The sequence below is a fragment of the Capricornis sumatraensis genome, chromosome 1, assembly GCF_032405125.1.
Source record: "Capricornis sumatraensis isolate serow.1 chromosome 1, serow.2, whole genome shotgun sequence".
Classification (NCBI taxonomy): domain Eukaryota; kingdom Metazoa; phylum Chordata; class Mammalia; order Artiodactyla; family Bovidae; genus Capricornis; species Capricornis sumatraensis.
In genome coordinates this window covers 236,680,167-236,690,450 of record NC_091069.1, presented here as the reverse complement: position 1 = coordinate 236,690,450, position 10,284 = coordinate 236,680,167, and the positions used below count along the sequence as shown (strand labels likewise).

Sequence of the window (10,284 nt, the reverse complement as noted above, 5' to 3'; positions counted from 1 at the left end):
CGCTCGGTGCTCTGCTTAGAACCCCGAGTTCGCGGCGCGGAAACTGCGCAGGAGAGTCCACTCGGGCAGGTGCGGCGCGGCGCGGCGCGGCGGTCTGGTCCTCGCCCTTGGAGGACAGATGTGCCTGGACGTCGCGGCGCGCAGACCTGAGCTCAGGTGAGGGCAGAGGGAGACGACGAGATGCCCTCGGAGGAGCCCCGCGCCCCCGGCGCCCGGGGGACCGAGCGCGCGCCGGGCCGCGAGCCGCGCCTGCCCAGCCAGCTGCTGCCAGAGCTCTACGCCTTCGCGGCGCGCGTGCTGTTCTGCCTGGCGCCCGTCTACCTAGCCGGCTACCTGGGGCTCAGCATCACCTGGCTGCTGCTCGGCGTCCTGCTGTGGATGTGGTGGCGCAGGAACCGCCGCGGGAAGCTCGGGCGCCTCGCTGCCGCCTTCGAATTTCTAGACAACGAACGCCAGTTCATCAGCCGCGAGCTGCTGGGCCAGCACCTGCCCGCTTGGGTGAGCCGGGCCTAGCCGGGCGGAGGGTCGGAGTTGGGGCGGATGCCTTGGGGGTTCGGAAGGAACCTGCGGTCGGCGAAGGAGCTGGGGCGCGCAGACCCGAAGGAGGGCGGGAGCCTAGGACCCTCACACCTTCTCCCCAGGGGACAGACCCTGGGGGCGGTGGCCGTGCCTCTCGCCGCGGCGCTCCCGGGTCTCATTCCCACCTCTGGTCCTGCTGTGCTGGGAGCGTGAACCAGGGTTTCACTTGAGGGCCCAGAACCTGGGAGAAAAATCGCAGGCGGGCCACACCCAGAAAAACAAGGGCGTCTGGGACTCTGCAAAGTTACTGGTGAGGGAAACAGAAGACACTTCTTCCACCCGCCTGTTGATTCAAGGCAAAAACGCAGAGTGCAACACCGACAGATACAGCAGTGGCAGAGGCCGGACAGAGGGAGGCGGCCGGGCTAGAGACCAGAGTTCAGGGATGGCGCTGCGCAGGGGAGAGAGAGGCCCAGCCTCCGCCTCGCTGGAACACAGACTTCTCTCCCTCCCTGGACTGGTAGAGACACGCAGATGCACTCTGCAGCTACACAACCATCTCCTGGTGTGGAATGACCTGGACTGTGGCTTCTCAAATGCTTCTGGTCCTGAGAATCTCCTGGCCCACCTAACAAAAACAAGCCCTAGCCCCCACCTCACAACCCTCAGGTGGAATTAAGGAACCTCACTGAGTCTCATGATCAGATGAGTCTGGGAAAAGCCTGGTAGAGGGGCATTCGGTCTGAGACTTGGTCTACTGTAAGCCCTCTTCTCTGGATGATGAACTGGGGCTGGTTATCTCTGATGGCTTCCAGATATATTCAGGCAACCGAGGGGGAGAGCTGTCCAGAGGCCACAGACCCCTCACTTGTCTGGCTTGAGGCCTGTACTCTAGCATCCACCCAGGCTGTAGGTTCCTCACCCCTGCCGGTGACAGTAACTGCTGAAGTGGGATGAGACGAAGATATTAGAAAGTCCTGTTTATGTTAAATTCAAAAGTAAGCCCTATTGCATTAGTTTTCTACAGTTGCTGTAAAGTACTACAGACTGGGTGGCCTAGAAATTTATCAAGACCAAGGTGTTGGCAAGGTGGGTTTCTTCTGATGCCTCTCCTTGGCTCTGTTCCCCTATGTCTTCATGTGGCCCTCCCTCTATACATATCTGTGTCTAAATTTCCTCTTCTTATAAGATCATCAGTCGGATTAGATTAGGGCCCACTCTAATGGTCTTGTTTTAACTTAATCATCTCTATAAAGACTCATTTCCAAATACAGTCATATTCTAAGGTACTTGGGGTTGGGACTTCAAAATATAAATTTTGGGAGACACAATTTAGCTCATAGTGCCTTTTATTTATTTATTTAACTGCTTCATGTCTCAAGTGCAACATGCAGGAACTTTTTTAGTTGTGGTGTGTGATCTAGTTCCCTGACCAGGGATTAAACCCAGTTCCCCTGCATTGAGAGCATAGAGTCTTACCAACGGATCACCAGGATGGACAATAAAGCTTTAGAATTAGGTTTACAAATGTTGGGTAGCAGCCATGGAGACTGAGTCTGGGGCCTGTCTCCCCCAGACCTTGCTTGTTCTATGGAGGCTTGTGATCTTGAAAAGTGCGGACCCAGAGAGCAGGCCTGTAGCTGACCACACTTCTTGCTTACTGATAAGGGAGCTCAGGCTGCCTGTTAGGCCTCTGTCATGACCCCCATGGCAGCCTCAGGCCCTGAGACCTCACCAAGTGACACCTCTCCCCTTTCGCCCCTCCATGTGTTAGGGAGGCCTCCAGGCACTTAGCTGTATACCAAGGCAATGTTTCTGAAACTGGAGTAAGACTCAGATCCTGCAGGGGCCCTGACACTCCCCAACCCCCTATCCTCCCACAGACACCATAGAAACTGTTCTGGCTTCTCTTGGGGGAGGTGACCCCAGAGCTACATGGACCTAGCCAACAGGGAGCTCAGCGAGATGGATGAGACAGAACACGTACCTGCTGGATTCTCACCCTGTAAACCATATCCCAGGCCTGAGCCAGCTGGGTTGCAGCAGTGGCCCTGCCAAGGGCAGTCTAAGCAGAGAAGGCCTGTGAGCACAGCGTGGAGGCACGGTGTGGTTGGTATCTGAGCAAGTGTTGGGTGCTTTGCCTAGCTGATGTGTGCAGTGCAGGCTGAAGGACAGGGGCCAGATTGAGGTAGGTGTGATGGAGGTTGGGGCTGATCCTGAAGGGAGTCTGGGGAAGGTTTTGGAAAGGTCCTGTAAAAAGCAGCAGGGAGGGAGGGGTGAAGCTGGAGGGAAGAGACCAGTTGAGAAACCAATTTTAGCCAAGGTGGTATCAGTGGTAGTGGGGACCAAGAGATGAGGATGAGAGCTGAGCGGGGGCAGGGACTGTAGGTGTGGCGGGGCCTAGGAGCAGGGTGCAGGAGGGACCAGGGTCTTCTGCATTCTGATTTGGAGAGCTGGGTGCCTGTGACTTGGACTGGGGATCTGGAATGTGAAGCAGGTCCGGGGAAGTAGGTTGTCTGTGTGAACACCTGTAGAGAGCACACAAATAGATGCAGACGTGGGCTTTTGAATCTGCCTCGCGGAGATTTCCATGCCCAGGGATGATGTGGAAAATCCGGAACCTACTTGGTTGAATTTCCCTCTGCCTGCCTCCTGAGGACACACACTGTTGATGGAGGTGGCTCCCGTGTGGTGGGGAAGAGGGACCCTTGCCCATGATTTCAGAGCTTGGGCATCTTTAACTGACACGTGGACCTTTCAGTGGGCCTTCTTCCCTGTTTGGAAAACTGGTTTTCTTGAGTGAAAGGGGATTGATGGACTATGATCTTTGGTGTCCAGAAATATTTTTACCAATTAACAACTGGCAAACCACTAGCCAGGGTGTTGAAGAAAAGGTCTTGAGGGCCTTGAAGCCCTGCAGGTCATCACAGAGCACCCAGTGAGTGAGGGTGGACCCCTGCCCCTGCTGCCTGTCCAGCCATGTGCACACCTTGCTCTAATTTGCACCCAGTCCCTGTGAGGGGACAGAGGCCAAGGCCAAGCTGAGCCAGATCCAAGAGGCCACAGCGGTCCCTTCTCACTGGAACCGTCCTTTCCTGCCCCACTAGACTCCTCCTCAACATGTCATACCAGTTGCTGCCTCCAGGTGATAAGAGAAGTTGCTTTCCTGAGCAGGCTGTCATTGTCCCCACCTGTGAAATCCTGTTAAAGGAGGTTGTTTCTGGTCTAACTTGAGACAGCCCCACTCTTCCTCTGGTTCCCTTCCAGGAACAGCTCAAGGGAAGGCTGCTTCTGCTATAGAAGGGGTCCCAAGTGACGATGCCAGGGAGGCCCTTGTCCCGTGAATGTGGCCCGGCCACGTGGACAGACAGCAGTTCCTCTTCTGTCTGTCAGGGGAGCGGCCACTGCCTGCCACTCATGCCATTGTTCCTCATACTCAGTGTTTAGACTTTTCAAAGAATTAAGAGCAAAGAGTTGGACACGACTGAGCGACTTCGCTTTCAAGAGCCTTTTCGGTCAGCCCACCTCGCCAGGGCTGGGAGCTGCGGACAGCACAGTGATAGAACTAGAGACCCTGATCCTGTAGTCCCTGCTCCACCACTCATCTAGCCATTGGCCTTGAAGGCTCCGTTTCTACACGTGGTTGTGATGAGCTGAGTTTGCAAAGCTGCTTGTTCGGAGCCAGGCATGACTGCATGCTCTGGGGGTCTGTCACTGTATCCTTTGCAGTTTCCCAGACCTCTCAACTCTCTATTTTCCTACATGAAATGAAGCTCATTACCAAGTGGCCCAGCAGCAAATGTGCTCTAGAGTTGGATGGCTGCAGGGCCCATTGGAGACCCCAGCCCTTCCTGGGGTTCCGTTCACGGAATTCCACCTCTGGTACTCCCCAAACTTCCCACCTGATCTTCAGAGTCAGTCCTTTGTGCTCTGGGCTCCTCAGGTAACCTGTACTGCTTGAAGCCTCCACCCTCCCCTGCCCAGAGGCTCAGGCCCCCAGCTGGGTCTCCACAGGCTGCCTCCTAGATCTGGGCACAATAGGCCCTTTGCCACCCCGTGGTTTATGGGATGTTGCTCATGGAGCCCTTGACCAGCGCTCACTTGGATAATTGGTTTGTTTATCAGATATTTGTTGGGCCCCTGCACGAGTGGGCCAGTGTGAGGAGGGAAGTTTGGTACGAGTCTCACCTGCCTCCAGGTGGATGTGTCTGGGGGATGAGGGCCTGGTAGTCAGGGGAAAGAATGGTCAGAAACCTTGTATCTGTCTGTGGTCTCAGGCCTGGCCATGCTCACTCTCCTGGCAGCCGATAGCAGTCAGTTGGCAGCTTCGTGGGAGACAGTTAACCCTCGTGTGTCTGCTGCGGTGGGAGTGGGCTGATGTGGTGGTGTGGACTTGGAGTCTGAGGCTTATTCACTGGGGGACCTTGAGAAGGTCCTCTGTCTTCTCTGAGTCTCTGATTCCTGCCTGAAAATGATGAGGTTCTAGGGGATGTTCTAGAGCCTTTTTAGCTGCAGGAGTGTGCCACCACTGATCAGCCTCAACTTAGCTTTTCTCTAGTGCCCCAAACCCACAGGACACTGTTCCCAATCTTTCTTGCTTCCCCATCACCTAAGTGGGGGAGCCCACTGAAGCAAACACCCAGGAGAGGCGAGCCATTCGCTCAAAGCATTGAGCGATCCAAGGTTCACAGCAGCATCCCTGGGACGATGATACCTGGGATGGATCCTTCTAAGTTTCTGTGCCAGCTGTTCAGCCTGACAACCAGGGCTGAGCGCTTTGCTTTCCTGAAGCTGAGAGTTCACATTCCTTTTGTGGGTGGAGCAGCAGTCTTCCAGGGCCCAGGCTCCCACAGTCAGTCCTGTACTGGTAATTCTGCTAATTAAGGGAGTAAGTGCAGTGACAGCTGTGAGCTAGGGTGGAAACTCTCAACTTCAATCCCAAAGCTCAGTTCTCAGAGTCAGGGCCATGGAGCCTGGTTTTAAACATCAAGACTGGTTGGGCGTGGCTTGGAGCTGGGGACTTCTTTCCCAAAAGGCCTCTGCAGCCCCTGTGAGGTCATTCATGTGGCTCCGAGTCAGGCCCATCCTCAGGAAGGAAGGGGCAGGGCAGGTTTTAATCATGCCCCTTGGGTCTCTGCCCCACGACCTAGTGATGCTTCATGGACTTATCATGTCCTGGGCCTGGATTGGGTAATAAGAGAGGCAGAATGTGGGCCTGGTGCAGGGATCTTAGGCATCCACATGTTTGTTCCTTTACTCAGTGAGCAAACATCTATCGAGGACTTGCAGTGTCAGGCACCATGTTGCACCCTGGCCCACAACATGAGTGATGCACGGTCCCTGCTTTCAAGGAACCTGTGAGCTGAATGGGGATGCAGACCCACGAGAGCAGCCTTTTCTGACACAGCATGATCCGTCCTACAAGGTGGAATGCTCGTTCTGGGAAAGCATGGGGGAGGGGGTGAATCTAACCCAGACAGCCTCCTTGGAGGAAGAGGCTGTAGGAGGGGGTGGGTCACTCCGAACCCGAAGTTTCCTTCATGTTTGGTCACCTGAGTGCCTCATCTTGTCCTGGATGGTAATTAATGATACCCAGACTCACAGGACTCTGATGCTGGAAAAGATTGAGGGCAAAAGGCGAGGGGGGTGGCAGAGAATGAGATAGTTAGATAGTATCACCGACTCGTTCCACATGTATCTAAGCAAACTCCGGGAAATAGTGAAGGAAAGAGGAGCCTGATGTGCTGCAGTCCATGGGGTCGCAAAGAGTCAGACACTGTACAAGACAGCAACTGAACAACAGCAACAAGGCTCACAGGAGACTGCCTGGTGCAAGTTACGGGGAGCTGAATCTTCCTGGAATAGAGGTGTCCCCGAGACCTTTTCTCCAAGCTAAGGATCCAAGTCACTGGGAGGTCAGCTGGTAGGTTGGGATCAGGGCCAAGGGTGGAACAGCCCTATCCTTCACCAGGGGACAGAAAGGCGTGGAGAGCTGATTCCAGCTTCTCTTGGCCTTGTGGTCCAGATCCTTGACCCCAGGCAGAGACGGTCCGTTCGTGGGAATGACCCCAGTGACTCTGGGGGAGCTGCTGGGAGGTGTGAGCTGTCATCCCCACCATGACCCATGAAGGCCACAACACAGCTACATAGAGGACCAGGGGACAGGGGCCTTGCCTTCCTATCCTCCCACCCCTCCGCTCAGAGTTACTTCTCCTGGTAGAGTCGCAGGCATTTTTAAATCTCAGGAAACCTAGAGCTCATAGCCCCAAAGTGTTCCCTTGTGCTGGAGGAAGTTTCCCCCCTCCCTCTGCCCCACCTTCCTCCTCCACCACCTCCTCTTCTACGGCAGATAGTGAAGAGACAGTGAAATGTTTTCTGGCCCAGTGGGAACTATTAAAGGGACAGAGTCTCGTTCTCATTACCTGTCCTGTCACTTCAAACCAAGGAGATGATGGCTGACTCCCTCAGGCTGCACTGGGAGTCAGGGCCCAGCTCCTGCGCACCCTCTCTGTGTAGGTGTGGGTGGCTGCTCCTGCCTGAGAAGTCCCATCCCAGTGTGCCCAGGGTCACTAGTCCTTGAAAAGCCAAGGAGCTCTCCAGGAGGTAGGGTGTTTCAAAACCCCAGGTGCACCCACTCCATTCTTCTGCCCACACTATGTTTACTTTTTAAAGTAACTGGTTACAAACTGGTTAAAAAAGCTTGTTTTTCTGGTTATGAAAGTGCAAATATTCCCATGGTAGGCTATTTGGATATGGACTATAAGTAAATATTAGAGTAAGCGTTTACAATTCCACCACCCAGAAATATACTCTGATGTTTGAGAGCACGTCCTTTGTATAAAAGGTATATGAAAACAATCTTTTGAAAACTTGTACCCTTGAATCTTTTTTTTTCATTTTGTGGCCTTAATATTATCTTGTAAACTTTCTTTCAAAAAATCCTTAAAGGTGATGCTATCCTTAATATGAAGAGACTGTAAGTGGCTTGATCCTTTTTCGGACATCCAGTATTTTAGTTATGTCCAAGTTTGACCTATTTCTGTGGTGGGCCGAGGTGGGTGGTGTTTTCTCTCTGTGTCTGCAAATTTCTCCCTCTGATCTTCCAGTCTGGCTTCCTCGGCTCTTCCTTCAAGTCAAAGCTCAGGGACCTGCGCTGGAACCCTTCTGTCACGCCCACTTCCCATGCTGACTTGCACCTACCTATTTTTATATCCCACTTTTCCTCCAGATCAAATATTCTTTTAAGGTGTGTGTCTTGTATCTCTCTGTACCCTCAGCTCCTTGCTCAGTGCCCAGTTCAAATAGGCTTTCAATAAAAATCCGTGGCATGAATGCCACAGTGAACATCTGCAATGTAAATCTTAGTCCCTAGACTTCCCTGGTAGTCCAGCAGTTAAGACTTGGGCTTCCAATGCAGGGGACCTGGGTTTCATCCCTGGCTGGGGATCTAAGATCCCACAAGCTTTGCAGTGTAGCCAAAAGATTAAAAAAAAAAATCTCAGACCTTGTTTCTCTAAATCCTTACATAGATTACATTAAACTTATCTGTCAAAACTTAATTACTTGAAAGGTCCTCATTTCCACCTCACCGTGGCCTTATCAGCATGGAGGAGGAACAGGCAGAGAAGGAAGAAGATGACTATTGTTCAGTCATGTCTCCCAGAGCTTGCTCAAATTCACTGAGTCAGTGATGCCATCCAACCATCTCATCCTCTGTCATTTCCTTCTCCTGCCTAAAGTCTCTCCCAGCATCAGGGTCTTTTCTTCACATCAGGTGGCCAAAGTATTGGAGCTTCAGCTTTAGCATTAGTCCTTCCGATGAATATTGAAGGTTGATTTCCTTTTAGATTGACTGGATTGATCTCCTTACTGTCCAAGGGACAGTTCAAGAGTCTTCTCCAACACCACGGTTTGAAAGGCATCAATTCTTTGGTGCTCAGCCTTCTTTATGGTCCAACTCACAACTGTACATGACTCCTGGAAAAACCATAGCATTGACTAGCTGGACCTTTGTTGGCCAAGTAATGTCTCTGCTTTTTAATATACTGTCTAGGTTGGTCATAACTTTTCTTCCAAGGAGCAAGCATCTTTTCATTTCATGGCTACAGTCACCATCTGCTTTGATTTTGGAGCCCAAGAAAATAAAATCTGTCACTGTTTCCATTTTTTCCCCCATCTGTTTGCCATGAAGTGATGGGACCGGATGCCACGATCTTCCTTTTTTTGAAGGTTGAGTTTTAAACCAGCTTTTTCACTCTCCTCTTTCACTTTCATCAAGATACTGTTTAGTTCCTCTTCACTTTCTGCCATTAGGGTGGCATCATCTGCATATCTGAGGTTATTGATATTTCTCCTGGCAATCTTGATTCCAGCTTGTGTTTCTTCCAGTCCAGCATTTTGCATGATGTACTCTGCATAGAAGTTAAATAAGCAGGGTGACAATATACAGCCTTGACATACTCCTTTCCCGATTTGGAACCAGTCTGTTGTTCCATGTCTGGTTCTAACTGTTGCTTCTTGACCCACATACAGGTTTCTCAGAACAGGTTAGGTGATCTGGTATTCCCATCTCTTGAAGAATTTTCCAGTTTGTTGTGATCCACACAGTCAAAGGCTTTGGCATAGTCAATAAGGCAAAAGTAGATGTTTTTCTGGAATTCTCTTGTTGTTCCTATGATTCAACTGATGTTGGCAATTTGATCTCTAGTTTTTCTGCCTTTTCTAAATCCAGCTTGTACATCTGGAAGTTCTTGGTTCATGTACTGTTGAAGCCTGGCTTGGAGGATTTTGAGCATGACTTTGCTAGCTTGTGAAATGAGCACGATTGTCTGGTAGTTTGAACATTCTTTGGCATTTCCCTCCTTTGGGATAGGATGGTTGGCCTTTTACTAATTTAATGAGCAAGGGGATAAGTTTTTTTTACCCTCAAGGCATTACCAGACCTAGCAGGATCACTGAACTCTCTGGCAGTTTAGGATTATACTCAGGTGGGGCTTCCCCAGTGACTTAGTGGTAAAGAATCTGCCTGCAGTGAAGGAGACCTGGGTTTGATCCCTGGGTCAGGAAGATCCCCTGGAGAAGGGCATGGGTTCAGAGGAGCCCAGCAGACTACAGTCCATTGGGCCAGAATGAGTTGGACATGAATGAAGCGACTTTGCATGCACTCCTTGAAACAATGACTCTGCACGTATCTCAGAGCAGTCCCTCTCTGCTCTGAGCCCTTACTCCTCAGCCTGGATGACAGGCTCCTGCCACCCACATTATCTGTCTGCTCAGTCATCCTGCTGAGTCCAGCCAACTGAAGACAGTTCAAGGCTGGTTGTGCTGTTCAGGAACCTACAGATTCTAGAACAGTTGTTATTGTTTAGTCGCTCAGTCATGTCCAATTCTGCAACCCCATGGACTGTAGCCTGCCAGGCTCCTCTGTCCATGGGATTTTTCAGGCAAGAATACTGGGGCGGGTTGCCATTTCCTTTTCTAGAGGAATCTTCCCAACCGGGTCTCCTTCATTGACAAGTGGTTCTTTACTCCTGAACCACCAGGGAAGCCCCAAAATGGAATTCCAAGCTGGCAAAGCAGTTATTTCTCTAAAGGCACTTTGGGTAGGGTGATTTTCACCCCAAAGCAGCAGATTCAATAGCTGTTTTCAGGACTTTCCTCATGTTCCAGTGGTTAAGACTCCAAGCTTCCAATACAGGGGGCCCAGATTCAGCCCCTGGTTGGGGAACTAAGATCCCACATGCTGTGCTGTGCAGTCAATAATAA

At 51.6% G+C, this 10,284-nt stretch overlaps 1 protein-coding gene across 1 annotated transcript in view; it reads left to right on the top strand.

Moving 5' to 3' along the window:
* The first annotated feature begins 180 nt into the window (after nt 1-180).
* ESYT3 (extended synaptotagmin 3) overlaps nt 181-10,284 on the top strand; it is a 54,314-nt gene continuing 44,210 nt past the window's right edge. Inside the window, exon 1 of the mRNA XM_068984234.1 lies at nt 181-498. Within this exon, the coding sequence (XP_068840335.1) occupies nt 181-498 (318 nt within the window). The remainder of the gene's footprint in view (nt 499-10,284) is intronic.